The sequence below is a fragment of the Cebus imitator genome, unplaced genomic scaffold (assembly GCF_001604975.1).
Source record: "Cebus imitator isolate Cc_AM_T3 unplaced genomic scaffold, Cebus_imitator-1.0 Scaffold171, whole genome shotgun sequence".
Taxonomy (NCBI): domain Eukaryota; kingdom Metazoa; phylum Chordata; class Mammalia; order Primates; family Cebidae; genus Cebus; species Cebus imitator.
Genome location: NW_016107486.1, coordinates 1,427,203 through 1,451,387, shown reverse-complemented (window position 1 = coordinate 1,451,387; position 24,185 = coordinate 1,427,203). Strand labels below are relative to the sequence as shown.

The 24,185-nt window shown below is 36.0% G+C and overlaps 1 protein-coding gene across 6 annotated transcripts in view; it reads right to left on the bottom strand.

The window, feature by feature from the left end:
* Positions 1-24,185, bottom strand: part of DYNC2H1 (dynein cytoplasmic 2 heavy chain 1) — a 390,963-nt gene that overhangs the window by 4,438 nt on the left and 362,340 nt on the right. For all 6 annotated transcript variants that reach the window (XM_017544781.2, XM_017544786.2, XM_017544784.2 and 3 more), the window contains one exon: positions 21,369-21,485. In XM_017544781.2, the coding sequence (XP_017400270.1) occupies positions 21,369-21,485 (117 nt within the window). The remainder of the gene's footprint in view (positions 1-21,368; positions 21,486-24,185) is intronic.

Below are 24,185 nucleotides of genomic sequence, written 5' to 3'. Positions count from 1 at the left end.
ATCAATTCGAGTGTTAAAACCTGTGCGTAATTCGCGGAGTTCTTGTATTGTGTTCTTCAGTTCCATTAATTCACTTATATTCCTCTCTAAATTGTCTATTCTTGTTATGATTTCGTCAAGCCTTTTTTCAAGGCTCTGAGTTTCTTCATCAATGTGGTTTTGGTTTGCATTTCTCTAATGACCAGTGATGATGAGCATTTTTTCATATGTTTGTTGGCCTCATATATGTCTTCTCTTGAAAAGTATCTGTTCATGTCCTTCACCCACTTTTGAATGGGGTTGTTTTTTTCTTCTATATCTGTTTTAGTTTTTTGCAGATTCTGGTTATTAGCCCTTTGTCATATGGGTAGATTGCAAAAATTTTTTCCCATTCTGTTGGTTGCTGATTCACTCTGATGATGGTTTATTTTGCTGTACAGAAGCTCTAAATTTTAATTATATCCCATTTGTCTATCTTAATTTTTATTGCCATTGCTTTTGGTGTTTTAGTCATGAAGTCCTTGCCGATGCCTATTTCCTGGATGGTTTTGCCTAAGTTTTCTTCTAGTGTTTTTATGGTGTATTTGTGTTTAAATCTTTAATCCATCTGGAGTTAATTTTAGTGTATGGTGACAGGTAGGTGTCCAGTTTCTGCTTTCTGCACATTGCTAGTCAGTTTTCCCAACACCATTTATTAAACCTGGAGTCCTTTCCCCATTGCTGTTTTTGCTGGGTTTTTCAAAGATCAGATGGTTGTAGATGTGTGGTGTTTCTTCTGGGGCCTCTGTTCTGTTCCATTGGTCTGTGTCTGTTTTGGTACCAGTACCATGCTGTTTTGATTACTGTAGCCTTGTAGTGTAATATGAAGTCCAGCAGTATGATACCTCCAGCTTTGTTCTATTTGCTTAGGATTGTCTTGGCTATGCGGGCTGTCTTGTGATTCCATATGAAGTTTAAAGTGGCTTTTTCCAGTTTTGTGAAGGTCATTGGTAGCTTGATGGGGATGGTGTTGAATCTATAGATTACTTTGGGCAGTATGGCCCTTTTCACGATATTTATTCTTCCTATCCATGAACATGGAATGTTTTTCCATCTGTTTGTGTCCTCTCTTATTTCATTGAGCAGTGGTTTGTAGTTCTCCTTGAAGAAGTCCTTTACATCCTTTGTTAGTTGTATTCCTAGGTATTTTATTCTCTTTGTAGCAATTGTGAATGGCAGTTCACTCATGCTTTGGCTCTCTTTAAGTCTGTTATTAGTGTGTAGGCATGCTTGTGATTTCTGCACATTGATTGTGTATCTTGAGACTTTGCTGAAGTTGCTTATCAGTTTGAGAAAATTTTGGGCTGAGATGATGGGGTCTTCTAGATATACAATCATGTCATCTGCAAATACATATAATTTGACTTCCTACTTTACTAATTGAATACACTTTATTTCTTTTTCTTGCCTGATTTCTCTGGCTAGAACTTCCAATACTATATTGAATAGGAGTGATGAGAGAGGGCATCCTTGTCTACTGCATGATTTCAAAGGGAATTCTTCCAGCTTTTGCCCATTCAGTATGATATTGGCTGTAGATTTATCATATATAGCTTTTAACATTTTATGATATATTCCATCAATACCTAGTTTATTGAGAGTTTTTGGTATGAAGGGCTGTTGAATATTGTAGAAGGCCTTCTCTGCATCTATTGAGATAATCATGTGGTTGTTGTCTTTGGTTCCGTTTATGTGATGGATTACATTTATGGATTTGCTTTTGTGGAACCAGACTTGCATCCCCAGATGAAGCCTACTTGATCATGATCAATAAGCTTCTTGATGTGCTGTTTGCTGATATTTTATTGAAGATTTTTGCGTCGATATTCATCATGGATATTGGCCTGAAGTTTTCTTTTTTAGTTGAGTCTCTGCCTGGTTTTGGTATCAGGATGATGTTGGTCTCATAAAATGAGTTAGGGAGGATTCCCTCTTTTTGTATTGTTTGATACAGTTTCAGAAGGAATGGAACAGCTCCTCTTTGTACATCTGGTAGAATTCGGTTGTGAACCCGTCTGGACCTGGACTTTTTTTGGTTTGTAGGCTCTTGATTGCTGCCTCTACTTCAGCCCTTGTTATTGGTCTATTCAGGGTTTCAACTTCCTCCTGGTTTAGTCTTGGTAGAGTACAAGTGTCTAGGAATTTATCCATTTCTTCCTGGTTTACTGGTTTATGTGAATAGAGCTGTTTGTAGCAATCTCTGATGGTAGTTTGTATTTCTGTGGGATCAGTGGTGATATCCCCTTTATCGTTTTTTATTGCCATCTATTTGATTCTTCTCCCTTTTCTTTTTTATTAATCTGGCTAGCAGTCTATTTTGTTGGTCTTTTCAAAAAACCAGCTCCTGGATTTATTGATTTTTGGAAGGGTTTTTTTGTGTCTCTGTCTCCCTCAGCACTCCTCTGATCTTAGTTATTTCTTTTCTTCTGCTAGCTTTTGAGTTTTTTTGGTCTTCCTCCTCTAGCTGTTTCAATTTTGATGATAGGGTGTCAATTTTAGATCTTTCCTTGTTTCTCATGTGGGCATTTATTGCTATAAATTTCCCTCTAGATGCTGCTTTACATGAGTCCCAGAGATTCTGGTACATTGTATCTTCATTCTGATTGGTTTCGAAGAACATCTTTATTTCTGCCTTCATTTCATTGTTTATCCAGTTGACACTCGGAAGCATGTTGTTCAGTTTCCACGTGGTTGTGCAGGTTTGAGTGTGTTTCTTAATCCTGAGTTCTAGTCTGATTGTGCTGTGGTCTGATAGACTGTTATGATTTCCATTCTTTTGCATTTGCTGAGGAGTGATTTGCTTCCAATGATGTGGTCCATTTTAGAGTAAGTGCAATGTGGTGCTGAGAAGAATGTATATTCTGTGGATTTTGGGTGGAGCATTCTGTATATGCCTATTAGATTCTCTTGGTCCAGCTCTGCATTCAAGTCCTGGATATCCTTGTTAATTTTCTGTCTCGTTGATCTAATATTGACAGTGGAGTGTTGAAGTCTCCCACTATTATTGTGTGGGAGTCTAAATCTCATTTTAGGTCATTAAGAACTTGCTTTATGTATCTGGGTGCTCCTGTGTTGCGTATATATTTAGGATAGCTCTTCTTGTTGTATTGATCCTTTTACCATTATGTAGTGTCCTTTGTCTCTCTTGATCTTTGTTGGTTTGAAGTCCATTTGACTAGGGTTGCCACCCCTGCTTTTTTTTTGTTCTCCATTTGCTGGGTAAACCTTCTTCCATCCCTTTCTTTTGAGTCTATGTGTGTCTTTGTAAGTGAGATGGGTTTCCTGAATGTAGCACACTGATGGGTTTTGACTTTTTATCCAGTTTGCCAGTCTGTGTCTTTTGATTGGGGCATTTAGGCCATTTACATTCTATGTTATTATTGTTATGTGTGAATTTGATCCTGCATTTTGTTACTGGCTGGTTTTCTTTCCCATTAGTTGACTCATTTTCTTCATTGCATTTTTGGTCTTTGCCCACTGGTTTGCTTTTGCAGTGACTGGTACTAGTTCCTTTCTGTGCTTAGTGTTTCTTTCAGGAGCTCTTGTAGGGCTGGTCTGGTGGTGACAAAATCTCTCAATAATTGCTTGTCCATAAAGTATTTTATTTTTCCTTCACTTATGAAGCTTAGTTTGGCTGGACATGAGATTCTGGGTTGAAAGTTCTTTCCTTTAAGGATGTTGAATATTGGACCCCACTCTCTTCTGTCTTGTAGGGTTTCTGCTGAGAGATCTGCTGTGAGTCTGATTGGCTTCCCTCTGTGGGTGACCTGGCCTTTCTCTCTGGCTGCTCTTAACATTTTTCCTTCATTTTAACCCTGGTGAATCTGACAATTATGTCCCTTGGGGTTGCTCTTCTTGAGGAATGTATCTGTGGAGTTCTCTGTATTTCTTGAATTTGAAATTTGGACTGCCTTGCTAGGCTTGGGAAGTTCTCCTGGATAATATCCTGGAGTGTGTTTTCCAGCTTGGATTCATTCTCCCCATCATATTCAGGTACACTGATCAAGTGTAGGTTAGGTCTTTTCACATAATCCCATATTTCTTGGGGCTTTGTTCATTTCTTTTCACTCTTTCTTCTCTTGTCTTGCCTTCTCTTTTTATTTCATTGAGTTGATCTTCAATCTCTGATATCCTTTCTTCTGTTTGATCAATTTGGCTATTAAAACTTGTGTTTGCTTCATGTAGTTCTCATGCTGTGTTTTTCAGCTCCATCAAGTCATTTATATTCTTCTCTAAGCTGGTTATTCTAGTTAGCATTTCATCTAATCTTTTTTCAAGGTTTTTGGTTTCTTTGAGTTGAGTTTAGAATGTGTTCCTTTAGCTCAGAAAAGTTTGTTATTATCCACCTCTGAAGCCTGTTTCTGTCAATTCATTGCACTCCTTCTCAGTCATAATGAGATCCTGTGTTGTTGAGGAGTTGTGATCCTTTGAAGGAGAAGTGTTCTGGTCTTTGACGGTTTCATCTTTTTTGCACTGTTTTTTTCCCATCTTTGTAGGTTTACCTGGCTGTGTTGTCAGGGAGCTGCTTGATGAGGTCGCTTGTCCGCCTGTGGAGGCACTACTGGGTTTCTAGGGACTCCTTCAGGTTACTAGGGAAGCTTCCTGTGTCTTTTTTGTTTATACTGGGAGATTAGGCCCGCCTCTTCCGCTGACCTGTAGGTGCTGCTGGGTTGTCAGAAAGCTGTCCCGTTGCTATGTAGGCTTCCTGTGTTTTTGTTAAAACATGTAGCCCAGTCCCACCCCTCTAATGGTGAGTTGTACCCTTCCTCCACTGGGCTGGATCATTCAGGGTTCAGCTCAGACTGTGGCACTGGCTGTGCAACCCACTAGAGTCAGAGCTTCAGCCCTCTGGGGTTTGTTGGGGAGGGTAGGGACCCACCCAGTAGCACCAGGTTGGTTCCCACTTTCAGCTTCCTCTCTCTCCAGTCATAGAGTAGGGGCCTGCCCAGCTGCTCCCGTTTACAGCTCCCTCTCTCTCTGGGCGGTGGGAGGGGGCAATAGCTCCGTCCGCGGGTTCTCCTGGCCACCTTTTGGGCTTATGTGTCTTTTTAGATCTGTGTGCCAATCCAGGACACTGTCCTGGATTATTATTCAACTCTGTGCTTGTAATTCCAGGTGCTTGACTGGCAAAGATTCCCTGTTCTGTGTATTGCTAAGGCTTTGGGGGAAGTGCTGTATCTGGATTGGAGTGCCAGAGGGGAAGCCTCTGACTCGCTGGTCAGATGCACTCTCTGGGTGAAGCAACACCCCTCCCCGCCTCAGTCTGCCCTGAGTGGGCTTTGCTCACTGTCTGACCAGACCAGTTGAAATGCACCTGGTACCTCGGTTGGAGCTAAGAGATCTCTGGATTTCTGCGTCTCTCTCGCTTGGTGTTGTGCGCTGGAGTTGTATCTGTTCAGCCATTTTGGATCCCACAATCCTGTCCTGAATTTTTCTAATTATCTGTTTCAATGGATGATCTTGTGTCAGTTATTTAGCCACTCATTTAACAGCATTTTATATGCTAATGTTGTGCCTAGAATTGTAAAGACTAAGCATTTCAGTACATACACAAATAGAGAAAATAATCTCCTTTGAATTTTTACTTTAGGAAACAAAATACACACATTTCAAATACCCAGAATATTTGTTTTAAAAAAAATATACACTTTAGAAAATCAAAATAAAGAAAATGCTACTCTGGAATACGTTAACCTAACAGGGATTCATGGAGAGAGTAAATTCTTAGTTGAACTTCAGAAAAAAAAATGTGGGATTTGGAATAATGAGAATTTTCAACTTTTATCAGTCACCAACTAATCTCTTCCCTCTTGTTCAATTCTGCTTAAATGGCAAAGCTTTAGGAATAAAAAACTACTGTAATTGTTATGACTCCTTAGCCAATCTTAAAAGGTAAAGCCTAGTGCAAGCATTCCTTTACATTCTTTGGCAAAGAACAGACAAAACTCACATATTCATTGGACTGAAATGATCTGAATCTATAATTGTTTATTTTTAATCCTAGGAAATGTCTTAAATTATCTTTTTCTGACACCTGATATTTGCTTTGCTTTCCATTACTTCTATGATCAAAAATGAAATACAAATACCACAATGAAATGTTTTATAATGTTATTCCTTTCTCGTCAGGAAATTATCTCTATTATATCGATGTAAAGAAAATTTCTCTTTTAATTAGGCACTTAACAATGCTGATTATCAACTTTACTGTTTTTTTGCATATTCCCTAACAGTTTACTTGTTTTTGTACATATTTCCAAATACTTCCAAACCTTTTAGTTGTAGGCTTTGTTTGTTTCACAGCCAGGGTACAAATCTTTCTTACAAAACCTACAGTGTTTTAAAGCAAAACAACATAGTGGCTTCTTGATATTTTGTCACTTCTCAAAATCTCTTAAGTGGTAAATGTTACTTCTGTAAAAAAGTTAAATACACTTGCTCTTAAGTCATTAATAAATAAATGCTCACAGTAGAAGTAGGGGCAAGTATTTTTGGCATTCTCACTATTGGCACAATATTTTGTGTACATAGAAGCTCTGTGACTACTGCTTAACTGAATTAAATTTTGATGACCCAGCTCCCTCTATAATATGTTTAACAAGTGAAACCTAAGACACTATTGGGCTGAAGCATTTCAATGAAACTAAAATTTTGTTAATAACTATGAACACACCCAGTGTTCAATTAATGAAAAAAAGGAGATATATTAGGAAAACTTCAAATAATTCACATTATATTTCCTCTCAACAAAGTTTTGTGCAATTACAATTTAATAACTCAAAACCTATAAATTGTGATTACTCTAAAATGGTTGTGTTCGTATACCATATTTTTATTAAAACAGAAACTGATCCAATTAGCTCTGTTCAATGAGGCTAAAATTTGAAATTTTACACTCATTTGAATTAATTAGCTTTTCATAAAAAAAAAAAAGCTTTAAGTGAATAAGCATCTGGAATAATTTTTCTGCTTTCCTGAGGTGTCCAAGAAAAGCCTGAATGTCTCACAACAAAATTTGCCCATGCCTTGGGTAAAATGACTTAAAAGCATACATTCTACAAATAGCAAGCAATACAGAACTATATGAAAAAAGACAATGCATTTTTTCAAAGACAAAATGGTGACTCAGTAGTCCCCTCTTATCTGTGGGGAATATGTTCCAAGGCCCCAGTGGATGCCTGAAACTGTGAATGATGCCAACCCTATATGTATGTTTCTTCCTAAACATACATATCTAGGATAATTTATAAATTAGGTATAGTAAGATATAACAATATATCATAATAATATAGTTATGTGAATATGGTTTCTCTCAAAATACCTTATTGCGCTATATTCATTTATTATTTGACTGTGGGTAACTGAAACTGCAGATACAGAGAGACTACCATGTTAGATATCACTTAGTTAACAAACAGCAAAAAGCAGGAAAAAACAAAACTAAACAATGAAAACAAAATTATTGATTACTCATGTTAGGCTTGGCCAATTTTAATTGAATTTCATTATCACAAAACATATGAAAACAAAATATATCAGTTTATGCACAGTTCAACTTATTCTAACACATGATTTCTGAATGCCTATGAATCAAGTCAATGAATAGTTCTTTTTTTGGAAGAGGAAATGATAGGAAATCATAGTTCTAATGCACGTATGAGTAGCACAATTTAGTGATACAACTCTGGGGAAAAAAAATCTCAAAATAGAAAACAAAACAGCTTGCCACCAATGAATACTCTGAAAAACTTTGTTCTGTCAAGAATGTCTAGCTGTATTTTTAGATGTATATTGGTAAAGATATGCTTCCCTCATTTTTCAGTAATATAGTGCTAACAGCACTACTTTCATAATAAGTCCTCGAAGCAGAAAAACAATCACACTCAAAATATGTTAGTCACATATTTGTTATTTTCAAACCAGAGTGTATACAAGGCAGAGCTTTCAACACATATCTTCTGTGTTTTAACATCTATAAAAAATAATATATAGTAATTATTATTTTCCTGAGTTGCTTGTGTAAATAGTTTAGAGTTCTATTTTCTCTGAGAATAATTTTTTTCTGAAGCTGAATTGTCAATTGCCATGTGTATCAGAAGATCTAGCCTCCTAGGGTTCAGGCTGGCTCAGGACTACTGTGTTACTGTGCGGCTGATTAACTCTAAGTAGCATTCTTTACAGGAAGATAGAACAAAGGCAAACTGACTTCCTGTGGAATGCCAGAAGGGCATCACTGAGACTGGTTTTCATCATAAAAGAGTGATGACCAAGTCATACTGTGGGGAATATTAGATCCTGATGGGGTGTAGGTGCATGAGAAGGTTATATGGTAAGTAATCTTTGGGACTTCTCAGAGCTTTTGAGATAAGACTATCCAAGGAAAGGAATATTGTATTTATTAAGTTTGCTCACAGAATCAGTTTTTATGGAGAATTATTAAATAATATACAAAATCATGTTAAGAAATGCATTGGAAAAAGCTAATGCTTTCTGGGTAAAATCCTCTAGAGTTATATCTTAATTTGAGCCAATATTTATTTAAACAAAAGCACCACACTGAGCTGGAACTGGAATAACTTTAAGCATTTGTATCATGGAGCCACTGCACTCCAGCCTGGGCGACAGAGTGAGACTCCGTCATCTGCACTTTATTTATTTTAATTTCTCCTTGAATTCGTCATTCCATTCTTGCTAATTCACAAAGTATACTGCATTTCAAATAGAGGCAATGATAGAGCTTACTCCTCCTGCCCCAGTAAAAGTCTTAGAATTTGTTGATGATATCCCTTTGTAAGTATCACCACATACTGAAACAATTTTGAAGAAGTTCTTCGATCTTCGGCAACCTAAAATGTTCTTTGAAAAATGGAGGTGCAGCCTACCTCAAAGCAATGTTGTGCAAATGACTAGGTTAGCAGGCAAGTTTCTGTTGAAATGAAGCTATTCAGGGATACTGGATATCAGATAACAGTGTGAAAATAATTTGTGAAATAACCTCTTTCTAGCCTAAAAAAGTTTAGTTACCAAAGTTCTGAATTATATTATTTCATCCAAGCTTACAAGAGAACACTGGACTTTGTGCTACAAAGCAGCTATAGGAGTAAATGGCAAAAGTAAATCTTTTTACTGGCTTATATAAATTGATGTTTGATTTTACACTGGTTTCTTCCTTCCTACTAAAAATACATTAACATGTTGACATTATTTTTCTACTGTAAATTTTGTAAAACATTACAGACAGACATGATTGCTTTAAAAAAAAAAACTTTCTTAAACAAAATAACACTTAATCAAAGCAGAAGGTGGAGAATTTAATAGTTTATACAGCGTCAGTATTTTTTTAAAATAAAAGACCTGACTAAATATTTCAGGATTTGTGGGCCATGTGGTCTCTGACACAACTACTCAGCTCTGCCACTGTGGCCTGAAATCAGCCATAGACAATATGTACACAATGGGCATGACTGTTTTCCAAATAAAGGTTCATTTATGGACACTGAAATTTGAATTTCACATAATTTTTACATGCCGTGAACTATCTTTCTTCTGCATTTTTCAACTTTTTGAAAAAAGGTAAAAGCCATTCACTGTTCATGAGCTCTGTAAAAATAGGAAGTAGGCTGGATTTGGCCTATAGGCCATGGTTTTCCAAACCCTAATTTATACTGTTAGGGTAGCTCAATACTAGGCCTAAGGTTTAAGAAACACCTGGATTTGAATCATAGTCGCCTACCTATTAGCTATATGATCTTGGGCAAGTTACATAACATTTTAAACCTCCATTTTCTACTTTAAAATGGAGATTACAATTCCTATTTCAAAAAGTTTTTAAAGGCTTAAATATCTTGTATTTGAAACACTTTGCATAGTGCTTGGTATGTAATCGGTGCAAATAAATGCTCATTATGATTGTCCAAACAAACACTAACGCTACCACCGTGGAAATCATAAGTCATTTAACTTACCTGATTCTCTGTCTTTTCATCAGAAAAACAGAGAAAATTTGCTGTACCTAACCCCTAGGACTGTTATGAGACACAGGTATAATTGTATCTCACAGTGTGCCAATCTATTATCCACCCACTCACTGCTAGACTGATTTTCTAAAACTACAAATCTGATCTTATCATACTCCTGTTCTTGCTTCTTTAAAATTTTTTTTTTTAAATTCTTCTTTTATTTAATAGAGATGGGGTCTTGCTGTGTTGCCCAAGTCGGCCTTGAATTCGTGGGCTCAAGTGATCCTCCTGCCTTGGCTTCCCAAAGTGCTGGAATTACATACAGGTGAGAGCCATCATGCCTGGTCCTGTTCTAAATTCTTGATGGCTTCCTACTGACCACAAGGTGCTCTAAACTCCTTGGCATGGGCTACTCAGCTTATCATACTTAGTCTTGGCCTTCCTTTCTGACCACACCCCCCACCATTCTTCCATATGAACTGTACACTCCAGATGTACTATACTTGAAGTTCCCAGAATATCCTAAGCTCTTTTCTACCTGTATATATTTACATATGCTCCTCCTTCTGTCTGGAATGCCTTGTTACCCTATCTTTTTTGAATTTGTCCTTAAACTCTTATTATTAAAGTTCAAGTAACAGTTCAAGAGAAGCTGCCACTTCTCTCAGTGAGGTCATCTGACTTTTCCTCATTTGTTCACACAGGGTAGAGTTGAAGCCTCCCTCATCTGTCAAAGCACTTTATATAAACCTCTCTAATTGTACTAATAATTCTGAACTGTAGTAGTTTTTTTTCTTATTTGCTCCCCCAGTTGGCAGAAGACTCTGCAGGAGAAATCGGTTTATCTTTGTTACCCCAGGGTTCAGCATAATATTGTACATAAAAAATCAACAATAACTTAATAATGAAAGTACTAGTAAACTAAACCCCTCTCTCTACAGTGAATGCCTCAACTAGATATTTCACCATGACCAATGGTGATCCTATCAATAGTTGTAACCCTCTTTTATTCAACTAAAAATACTGACTTTTATTTTCCATATCATCCCATCAGAATTAACTAAAACACAAAAACATAAAACACTTGAGAACTAAATGAACTAAAATGAACCAAAATCTATTTACCTCTTTCAGTATCCCGATAATCTTAGGAATCCCCCTAGTAGTGTTAATTATTCTATTTCCTACTACACTAATTATACCCTCTAACAACCTAATCAACAACTGACTTTCCTCTCTTCAACAATGACTAATTCAACTTACACTAAAACAAATAATAGCAGTAGACACCATTAAAGGATGAACTTGGTCCCTTATACTTCTAGTCCTAATTACTTTCATCGTCCAAAATAATCTTCTTGGGCTCACACCCTATGCATTTACACCAACTACTCAACTATCAATAAATTTAGGTATAGCAATCCCTCTGTGAGCAGCAACTGTGCTCATAGGACTTTGATTTAAAACAAAAGCATCCCTTGCCCATTTCTCACCCCAAGGAACACCCATCCCACTTATTCCTATATTAATTATCATTGAAATAATTAGCCTTTTTGTTGAACCGGTAGCACTAGCCGTACGGTTAACAGCCAACATCACAGCAGGTCACCTATTAATACACCTACTTGGAGATACTATGCTAACTCTTTTATCTCTCTCTCCTCTTCCACAATTACTATTATCATTATCATTCTACTGATCACCCTAGAATTAGGCGTAGCCCTAATCCAAGCCTGTGTTTTTACACTTCTAGTAAGCCTCTATCTACGTGATAATTCATAATGACACACCAAACATACGCTTATCACATAGTCAACCCAAGTCCCTGACCACTAACAGGAGCTCTATCAGCCTTTCTATTAATCTCTGGCCTAATTATATGATTTCAATTCTACTATAGTCTCTCTTTACCACAGGACTATTAGCTAGCGCACTGACAATATTTCAATGGTGATGTGATGTAGTCCGAGAGCACATATCAAGGCCACCACACCATACCCATTCAAAAAGGTCTCCAATATGGGATAATTCTATTTTTATTTCAGAAATCTTTTTTGCTGGTTTCTTCTGAGCATTTTATCACTCTAGTTTAGCTCCAACCCCACAAACAGGAGGACATTGATCTCCTACAGGTGTTTTCCCTCTTAACCCAATGGAAGTACCACTTTTAAATACAGCTGTCCTACTCACATCAGGAGTCACAATTATTTGAGCACATCACAGCCTAATAGAAGCTGATCGAGAAGAATCAGCTCAAGCACTATCCATAACCATTGCACTAGGAGTCTACTTTACCTATTTACAAATATCGGAGTATTCTGAAACTTCCTTTACTATTTCTGATGGAATTTATGGCTCCACATTCTTTATAGCTACAGGCTTTCATGGCCTCCATGTTATTATTGGAACCACTTTCCTTGCCACATGCTATATTCACCAACAATTATATCACTTCACATCCAACCACCACTTCGCCTTTGAAGCCGCCGCATGATACTGACATTTCGTAGATGTAGTATGACTATTCCTCTATATTTCTATCTACTGATGAGGATCTTATTCTCTTAGTATAAACAGTACCATTGACTTCCAATCAATAGGCCCCAAGAGAGAGAGAGAGAGTAATTAACACAGCACTAACCCTAGGAACTAATATTCTACTAGCGTTACTACTAATCACCATTACATTTTGACTCCTACAATTAAATACATATGCAGAGAAATATAACCCCTATGAATGTGGATTTGACCCTACAACTTTTGCCCACCTGCCCTTTTCTATAAAATTTTTCTTAGTCGCATTACATTTCTTCTATTTGACCTAGAGATTGCCCTGCTATTACCTCTGCCATGAGCAACTCAAACAACTTAATGCTAACAATCAACATAGTTCTCGTTCTACTTATCGTTCTAGCATTAGGGTTAGCCTATGAATGAACTCAAAAGGGGTTAGATTTGGTCAAGTTCGTATATAGTTTAATCAAAACAAATGATTTTGACTCATTAGATTATGAGAAATCATATTTACCAAAGTGCCTTTCATCTATATTAATACCACACTAGCATATTCCATATCTTTACTAGGATTATTAATCTACCAATCTCACCGAATATTTCTACTATGTTTGGAAGGCATATTATCACTATTCATTATAGCGGCACTCACAACCTTAAATATACATTTAATATTAATATATATAATACCTATCACCCTTCTCGTATTCGCCGCATGAGAAGCTGCAGTAGGCCTAGCTTTATTAGTCCTAATTTCTAACCTATATGGTCTAGATTATGTGCAAAACTTAAATCTACTTCAATGTTAAAAATTATTTTACCAACAACAATCATGATACTTCCAATAATATGACTTTCAAAGAATTATATAATATGAATTAATATAATAACCTGCAGCCTATTAATTAGTGCTTTTACCCTCATACTCCTGTATCTACCAAATTCGTGTAACTTATCACTAATTTTCTTCTCAGACTCATTAGCATCACCTTACCTAATCCTAACAGTCTGACTATTACCACTAATAATTTTAGCAACACAACACCTCTACAACCCCCTCCCACCAAAAAAACTATACATCTCAATACTAATTTTTTTTACAAATTTCCCTAATCATAACATTTACAGCCACAGAACTAATCCTATTTTATATCCTATTCGAAACTACCCTAATCCCTACCTTAGTTATCATTACCCACTGAGGGTATCAACCAGAGCGCCTCAATGCTGGCTCTTCTTATTCTATACACTAGCAGGATCTCTTCCATTACTAATTATGCTCCTCTATCACTTAAATAGCTTAGGATCCTTAAACATAATGGCAATAATAATTAACACTAAAGAACTATTACTTTCCTGAACTAATAATGTTATATGACCAGGGTGCACAATAGCCTTCATAGTCAAAATACTCTTATACGGACTCCATCTATGACTCCCCAAAGCCCATGTCAAAGCCGCAGTTGCTGGCTCAATAGTACTTGCAGCAGTCCTGCTAAAACTAGGTGGCTATGGCATGATACGAGTTCCCCCTATTCTTAACCCTTTAACAGAAAAAATAAGTTACCCTTTCCTTATTTTATCTCTGTGAGGCATAGTTATAACAAGTTCTATCTGCTTATGACAAGCTGACCTAAAATCACTCATCGCCTATTCTTCTGTTAGTCATATAGTACTTGTTATCCTAGCTATCCTTATTCAAACCCCCTGAAGCTTCACTGGCACAATAATCCTAATAATTGCTCATGGACTTACTTTATCTTTATCATTTTGCCTAGCAAATTCAAACTACGAACGAATTCACAGCCAAACTATAATATTCACCCGAGGTCTCCAAACACTATTCCCACTCCTAGCCCTCTGATGACTCTAGCAAACCTTGTCAATCTCGCCTTACCTCCAACTATCAACCTACTATGAGAGCTATTTACAATTTTAGCCTCCTTCTCCTGATTCAACTTTACTATTATATTCACGAGATTCAATGTACTAATTACAGCCCTATACTCACTACACATATTTACTTCAACACAGCGAGGGCCATTAACATATAGTACTAGTAATGTACTAGTACTATATGTTAATGTTATATGTACTAGTACTATATGTTAATGTTATATATGTTTTCTCTATTCACACGAGAAAACACTAATACATATGGCACCAATCCTCCTCCTCACCCTAGATCCTAAGGTGATCATAGGATTAACACCCTGTAGCTATAGTTTAACCAAAACATTAGATTGTGAATCTAATAATAGAAGTCTGTAACTTCTTAACTACCAAGAAAGTATGCAATAACTGCTAACTCATGCCCCCAAGCCTAACAGCTTGGCTTTCTCAACTTTTAAAGGATAGTAGTTATCCATTGGTCTTAGGAGCCAAAAACATTGGTGCAACTGCAAATAAAAGTAAAAATGCACTCTTCCATCACTCTAATAATACTAATACCCCTACTAGCATCCATCATAATTACTTTAATTAAACCCCACAAAAACCTTTTATACCCACATTATGTAAAACTAGCTATTATTTATGCCTTTACCATTAGCATCCTATCTATAATAATATTTATTTTTACAGGCCAAGAATCAATAATTTCAAACTGGCATTTAATAATGATTCAAACTACCAAACTATCACTAAACTTTAAGCTAGATTTATTTTCCATAATATTTACCCCCATAGCATTATTAATGAATAATGCTGATCAATCATGGAGTTCTCAATATGATATGTAAGCTCAGATCCAAACATTAATCAATTCCTCAAGTATTTACTTTTCTTCTCACAATACTAATTCTAATCACCACTAACAATCTGTTTCAACTTTTTATTGAATGAGAAGGAATAGGAATTATATCTTTTCTACTAATTAGCTGATGACACAGCCAAACAGATGCCAAAACAGCAGCCCTGCAAGCGATCCTATATAATCTCATTGGAGATATCAGCTTTCTTCTGGCAATGGCATGATTCTTTTTATACTCTAACTCATGAGATTTCCAACAAATATTTATTCTTAACTCCACCCCAAACTCCTTTCCTCTAATAAGCTTCCTCCTAGCAGCAACAGGAAAATCAGCCCAATTTGGTCTCCACCCATGACTACCCTCCGCCATAGAAGGACCCACTCCAGTTTCAGCATTACTCCACTCCAGCACAATAGTTGTTGCAGGTATTTTCCTAATTATCCACTTTCATTGCCTAATCGAAAATAATTTGCTTATTCAAACATTCATCTTATCACTAGGGGCCATTACCACCCTATTTACAGCAATCTGTGCTCTAACACAAAAGATATAAAAAAGATCGTAGCCTTTTCAACCTCAAGCCAACTAGGCCTCATAATAGTAACAGTTGGCATTAATCAACCACATCTAACCTTTCTTCATATCTGTACCCATGCCTTTTTCAAAGCTATATTATTTCTATCTGCAGGATCTATCATCCACAGCCTAAATAATGAGCAAGATATTCGAAAAATAGGAGGCCTATTCAAAATTTTACCCTTCACCCCTTCCTCCCTCGTTATTGGCAGCCTTGCACTCATAGAACAACCTTCCTTACAGGCTTCTACTCAAAAGGCCTAATCATCGAGACCACCAACACGTCGAATACCAACGCCTGAGCCCTTATAACTACTCTCGTAGCCACCTCCCTTACAGCTGTATACAGTAGCTGCATTATTTTCTTTACTCTAATGGGACACCCTCGCTTTACAACTCTTATCTCAATTAATGAAAATAACCCCTTACTAATAAACCCAATTAATTGCCTAGCACTGGGTAGCATTTTTGCTGGGTTTCTTATTTCTAGTTGTGTTCCTCCTGCCTCACACCCTCAAGTCACTATACCATATTACCTCAAACTTATAGCTTTAGGCGTAACTATTTTAGGGCTCCTCCTAGCAATAGAACTTAGTCTTATAACCAACAATATAACATTAAGCACCCCAGTAAAAACTTACTACTTCTCTAACATACTAGGCTTTTACTCAATCACTACTCATTGCTTTAATCCCCATTCAAGCTTAACTGCAAGTCAGAACTTTACCTCAATCTTACTAGACCAATTTTGACTAGAAAAATCCATAACAAAAATAACAACACAAACTCAAATCTCAATCTCTACAACCACATCAACATAAAAGGGCCTAATCAAGCTCTATTTTTTATCCTTCTTTATTCCACCCACTCTGGCACTACTTTTAACTATTTAGCCCCCACCCCGAGTAAGCTCAATTGTAATATGTATACCCATAAATAACGCCCAACAAGTAACTAAAACAACTCAAACACCATAATTATATAAGGCAGCAGCACCCGTAGGATCTTCACGAATTAACCCTGGTCCCTCGCCTCATAAATTATTCAACTTGCCACATTCTTATAATTAACAGTAACCTCTACCGTTTTACTGGGATCACCACCTAATAAAGCCATTATTATCACTTCCATTACTAAACCCAACATGAAAGTTCCTAAAATATCAGTACTTGATACTCAGGTTTCAGGATGCTCATCAATTGCTATTGCTGCAGTATAACCAAAAACAACCATTATACCACCTAAATAAATGTAAACAACTATAAGCCCCATATAAGATCCACCGAAATATAACATAATCATACAACCTACAGCACCACTAAAAAGTAGCACTAATGCCCCATAAATAGGTGAGGGCTTAGAAGAAAAACCACAAATCCCATTACTAAAATGATACTTAATGAAAAAAAAGCATATGTCATTATTCCCATATGGATTATAATCATGACTAATGATATGAAAAACCATTGTGGTATTTCAACTATAAGAATCCTAATGACTTCCCCCCATAAAACACATCCACTAACAAAAATTGTTAACAACTCATTTATTGACCTCCCTACACCATCTAACATTTCTTCCTGATGGAATTTCGGCTCACTTTTAGGTACCTGCCTAATCATTCAAATTACTACAGGCCTATTCTTGGCCATATACTACACACCAGACACCTTAACCACTTTCTCCTCAGTTGCTCACATCACTCGAGATGTTAACTACGGCTGAATAATTTGGTATTTACATGCCAATGGCGCTTTTATATTCTTCGTATGCCTCTTCCTTCATATGGGCTGAGGCCTGTACTATGGATCTTTCCTTTTTCTGAAGATTTGAAATATTGGTACAATCCTACTACTTACAACTATAGCTACAGCATTCATAGGTTATGTTCACCCATGAGGCCAAATATCATTTTGGGGGGCTACAGTAATTACAAACCTTCTATCAGCCATTCCCTACATTGGATCCGACCTTGTACAATGGATCTGAGGTGGCTTCTCAGTAGACAAAGCCACCCTTATACGATTCTTTACCTTCCACTTTATCTTACCTTTTATCATCACAGCCCTAGCAACTATCCATCTCTTGTTTCTGCATGAGACAGGATCAAATATCCTATCAGGAGTGACGTCTGACCCTGATAAAATTACATTTCACCCCTACTACACAACTAAAGACATCCTCAGACTAATTTTTCTTCTCCTATCCCTAATGAGCCTAACTTTATTTATACCTGACCTTTTAACTAACCCAGACAATTATACATTAGCCAATCCCCTCAATACCCCACCCCACATCAAACCAGAGTGATACTTTCTATTTGCATACGCAATCCTACGATCTATCCCCAACAAAGTAGGGGGCATCCTAGCTCTTATACTCTCTATTCTAATTCTAATAATTATTCCTATTATACACTTATCCAAACAACAAAGCATAGCATTCCAACCAATTACCTAAATCCTATTCTGATCTCTAGTAGCCAATCTTCTTACGCTTACATGGATTGGAGGTCAACCAGTCGAATACCCCTTTGTAACCATTGGCCAAACCGCATCCGTTATGTATTTCCTTATTATTATTATTCTTATCCCCCTCTCAGCTTTAATCGAAAACAAACTACTTAAATGATAAATGTTCTTGTAGTATAATTTAATAGCCTGGTCTTGTAAACCAGAAATGGAGATACATCTACTCCCCAGGACAATCAGGGAAAGAATATCTAATTCTACCATCAACACCCAAAGCTGAAATTCTATTCTTAAACTATTCCCTGAGTAACTAACTAATCTTTACTTTATTGAAGGCTCAGCCGTGAAGTACTTTGTAATTATATACAATATCCCCACCCCTTATGTAATTAGTGCATTACTGCTTGCCCCCATGAATAATACATAGTACTACAAATGCTTGATCATGCATAGCACATTAAACTAAGATGTGCATAAAATGTCACGAAGCATGTTTACAAGCAAGAACTCTGATTTCACATTGGACTATAACACATTCGGGCCCAGACAGTACATGAAAACATACCAGCACACAAATATCGTCCAGTACATGGTATCATTGACTGTACATTTGTACATTAAGTCATTGGTCAGCCATAGCGCAATCTACTTCGACAAACCTTCTAACCATGGATATCTATTGTTATATTTGGTCTCTTAATCTACCATCCTCTGTGAAACCAGCAACCCGCCCACATCTGCTGCTCTTCTTGCTCCGGGCCCATATAGACAGGGCTTGGTTATACTGAAACCATATCTGGCATTTGGTTTCTACCTCAGGGCCATCTCATTAAGACTGTGCATACATTCTTCTTAAATAAGACATCATGATGGTGTGGCGCTATCACCCTCTTAACCGAGTCACGGGCATATGAAATAAGATAAAACATTATACCATTATGAAACGGTTTAAAATATGGAGAATAGGACAAATTTGACTTACCATGTTTGAAGCACTGTGTTAAGTACTTTACACATTCACAGACATATTTCATCCTCAACATGATCCTACAGAAACATTATTATCTCCATTTTCAAATGAGGAAACTGGCTCAGTGCAGTTAGGTACCTTGCCTAAATCACCTAATTTATATGCTTGGGAGCTTGGATTAGAATTTAGGTCTGCTGCACTAGAAAATTTTGTGTTCTGAAACACTTGACGGTAAATTTCATGTTCTTTCCTTTTTAGCTGATATGGGAGAGACATTCTGAAAGTAGTATGATCAAGGGAAAGGAGGAGGCTCACTGTAAAAGCAGGGGAAAAAGGAGATGGGGAAGCACCAACAAATTCTTCTATTACATGTCATGAACATTTGCAAAAACCTAGGGGAAAATCTTATAGAAAAAGAGTAAAAAGTTCATATTAGCTTTTAGCTACTCATCTATAGGATAAATGCTCTATTCATTTTACCTCCCTTTACAGGAGATATTTTTCAAATTATTTTCAGCTTTTTATTCCAATCTTGACTTTTTAAAAGTATGACAAATAAAACTAGATAGAAATAAGGCATGAAGTAAAATATTGCCAAGTTATTAATTCCTAGTCTTGTAAAGTCACGTCGCTTTTCATACAACCCAGTAACGGACTGGCTTTGTCCATTGCAGCACAGCATTCCTGATTTGCATTCAGTTTGTGGTCAATTACGTAGGTGTTGCTCCAGGTCATTTTCTCCTGTATTTATTTTTAGTTGCTCTTCAAGCTCTATTTTTATTGCTTGGGTTTCTCCTCAAGTGAACCTGTTTATACTTGCCATACTTTTTATCCTCCTCCTCATGATCATTATATGGATTTTATTATCCAGAGAATTAGTAGATTATATAATTTAAATTCATTGGAATTTGTCTGTGTCATTCTAAACAAATTTGTATGTTATATTCACAACCCCTGACAAATTCCACCTTTTTTATTTAACTTTGAATTTGGTTTAAACACCTAAGATAAAAATGTTTCATGAATAATTGACCAAATTTTTGTAGAAAATTCTTATAGGACTTAATAGGATGATTGAAGTAAAACAAAGATTCTTTCAATCTCTTTTCTCTCCTTTATCTCATAGTCACTCTAATTTTGGATAAAATGAAGCTCATATGGGGGAAAAATAGGGAGTTCTGACAGAAATGCTATTTTGGCAATGTTGCTAACTACTGCTATCCCTTTTTAAGTTTTTTCCTTAAATACTTAGGTGCATTTGATTTTTATTTTATAAGGAGAATGACAATAACTGAAAAATTCAATACAGTATTTCCCAATGAGAAAGCTGATTTTTCTTGTAGTAAGCAATACATGAAATCATTTGGTTGCTCATTAGATATAGAATCAGAACTTTAAAGTTTATTCACATGTAGTTATACGTGCCTTCTTAAAATTTATTGAGAAAAAGTTACATGCTTCATTTACAACTACATCCTACTTTAAAGACATATATACCCCAAGCTCTACTGTTGAAAGTTTGTTAAATAAATACAGGTTTTGAAATGAAAAAAGTTAACTAAGTCTCTGTTAAGATTGTTTTCTTCATCCACCTATCAGCTGCATAATAACATTGTCTAATATAAAGCCATACATCTATTAACACTTTAATTCTGTCACTTTCTGTGTAGCTAACTATGAGAAGTCATTTAACCTGTGTGAGCATGTTTCCTCATTTAAAAGTGGGAATAATAATATCTGCCTGTATGGCTGCTCTGAGGAGTATTTGAGGTAAAGTATACAAAGCACCTACACTGCTGAAAATAAGAGGACTGCAACACATGGTAGTTCATATTATCATTAAAGGCTTTTTTTTTTTTTTAAATTACCAGGCTATAAATGCTCTAGAAATTAATACTATGTTATTCTTTCTATAACAAAATCAAGGTTTTCCAATGTCTTGTACATCTTAAACATGATAAAGGATAAAATATTTTCACTGCAAATTTGTTCAAATGCAGGTGAGATTAGAAAGCAAACAAAAAATACACAGGCCAAGAATGCCTTCTCAAAAAGATAAAAGCTAAGAGTGAACTGATAAAACCTGTGCTTGTTGAACGTGTATTACCTGTGGAATCCAGCCCATAAAACAAGGGAGAACTGATGACACGCTAGGAGAATCATGCTGATTTTCAGAAAGTCGATTTCCATCAAAATTACATCCTTCTAGTAACAAGCCACTGATCTGCCATGGAAACAAGTCATGAAAATATGCATGAAAGTCTCAAATGTCAGAGGTTACTCTATTCTATCTTAAAAGCAACACTTTCCATTGTGTTTACTGTTTGCAAATATAGGAAAACAAAGATTATGGTATTTTATTTCAGAATAAAGTCAGTAAGCCCTAGACTAGTGTTCACTATCAACTCCTTTAGACTAAATTCTCATTTGTAGCAAATATATTTTTAAAACTACTTATATATGTCATCAGTTATACCACTGCAGGTGTCTTGATATTAGCGTAATAGAATCACAGGGACAAAAGCCAAAAAGTTATTCTTCCTCCATGAGGGAAGGAAGAAAAGCATAATTAGAGAGCAAACATTGTATTCCCAACTTTAAAAGTGGAATCTGACACCTTTAAAGGAATAGAACAAAGTTCAGAAAGTGTAATGAAAAAAACTGACATACACTACAGATATGAAAGAAGAATTAAAAAGTAGAAAAAATTGATGTCTTTAAGGTAACGGTGTAAATGTAAGAAATTCTGAAAATGAAAATGCAGTTCTTTTGGTATTATTAGCTTCATATTTCTTTGAAACTTTATTCTTTCAGTTTCTGAAGTTAATCTAGCCTGACTAACTAAAGGCAACAAATGTAGGGTTAGTATTTGGCATTTATAGCTTTTCTAGCACTTTGCCTTCAGAGCCACATCTATATTATAATTTAAACTTGTACAAAATATAAACAATCTTAGTGCCTTCAAATTTTAACATACGAAATGAAAGAACTATAGAATTTAGAATGAAAGGAATGCTTTAAGTTGGAAGAGTTAAGGTAATTTTCAGCAACATTATAGTTAGGGGATGGTTTAGGTGCTATGAGAGTATCCTTTAATGAACTGTTTTGAATAATGATTTCGTTACTTAAATTTTATAGTAAGGTTGCTGTTGCATGGAAAAGATAAGTAACTTTGTTGTTAGTGAAAGAGCTGGGATGATAATATATTTATTTAGTGCTTAAATACTCTTTCTACTGTACCACCAATGTGATATACAGTTCCCTTTAAGAATTTCAAAAATATTCTAGCCTGAATTTAGTTTTATATGTGTCTATAAACAATAAATAGTATTGTTTTTCATGTTTCCAATCTCTATGTAAAGGGTAACATACAACCTATTCTTTTCCCTCATTTTGGTTTTAAGGTATATCCATTTTGATCTTTCATTTCCAACAGCTGCACAATATTTCATTTTATTAATATACAACAATGTATCCATTTTCTGCTGGTGAATATTTATTTCCAACTGTTTACCATTATTTAAAAAAAACACTGCAATAACCATGCTACATACTTCCTTATACACATGTGCATGAACTTCTCTAGATAGATTAAATTACTAGGTTGAAGAGTGTGGTCATTCTCAATTTTACCTAATATTGGCAAATTATTCCCCAAAGTAACTCTGTCAATCTGTCCTCTTACTTGTCATATGTAAGAAATTACGTCACAGTCTTGCTAATACTTGGTCTGTTGAGACTTAAAATTTTTGCCAATCTGATGAGCACAAAATGGAATAAATTTTGATCTTAATTTCATTTCCTTAGTTACAAGTAAGAACAAATGCTTTTCCTTATGTTTAATTAGCCATTCAGGTTTCTTCTTCATGTAAGTTGGCTATTAAAATCCTTTGTCCACCTCCGCCTTTTCCTTACTATGGAAATTTTCTTTAAAACATTCATCTGTAAACATCCTTTATCTGTTTTAATTACTAATCCTTATCAGTTATACAAGAAACTAATATCTTTTCCCAGTCTGTAGCCTGTGTTTTTACTTTTAATGGTTCTTTTTAATGTCAAGGTAGCAAACTTAACAGCTGTTTCCTTTAAGACTTTCACTTATTTTGTGTCTAAAGAAATCCTGAGTAGATATTTATCTGTATTTTGTTTCTAAAAGTCTTCTCTTTCAAATGGTTTTATTTCTGTAACTTTTAAACCTTCAATTTAAAAAATAATATAAAGTATAGATCAAATGTTATCATTTTCTAACTGGGTGAGCAATTGTTTCAGGATTATTTATCCAATAGTCCTTCCAAGCCCCTAATTTGTAACTAACACCACATTTGTCATGTGTCCATACTGCTATAACTCTGTTTCTGGACTTTGTGTTACATTAGTCTGTCATTCCCTAAACCAATACCATACTGTCTCAACTGCCATCACTTAATAATGATAACAATAATAATATTGTGACACAGTGCAAAATATGGCCAAAAATTCCTCCCCTCCTAATATGCACCCCTTTGCCAAGTAAGCTTTGCTGCTTCTTCCATTAGGAGGTGGAGTTTCTTTACTACCCCTTGAATTTAGGTTGGCCTTTTAAATTGCTTTGAACATAGAAGGACTTTAAGCAACTTTTGAAGCTAGTCTTTAAAAGGCTCTGCCTTCTTGCTGCACCAAAACCACCATATAAGGAAGTTCTTCCAGTCTACTGGAGTATGAGAGGGCATGTAAAGGACTGAGGTACCCCAATCCACAGCTAGCACCAGCTGCCGGATATATGAATGAGGCCACTATGGACCTTCCCCTCTAACTGACCTAACTGAATAGAGATGCAGAGTGGGTCTCAGTAAATCAGCAAGGATCTACTAGGCAAGCCACAGGACTGTGAGAAAATAATAAATTGGTATTCTATGCCACTAAGTTTTGAGTTAGTTTGAGAAAA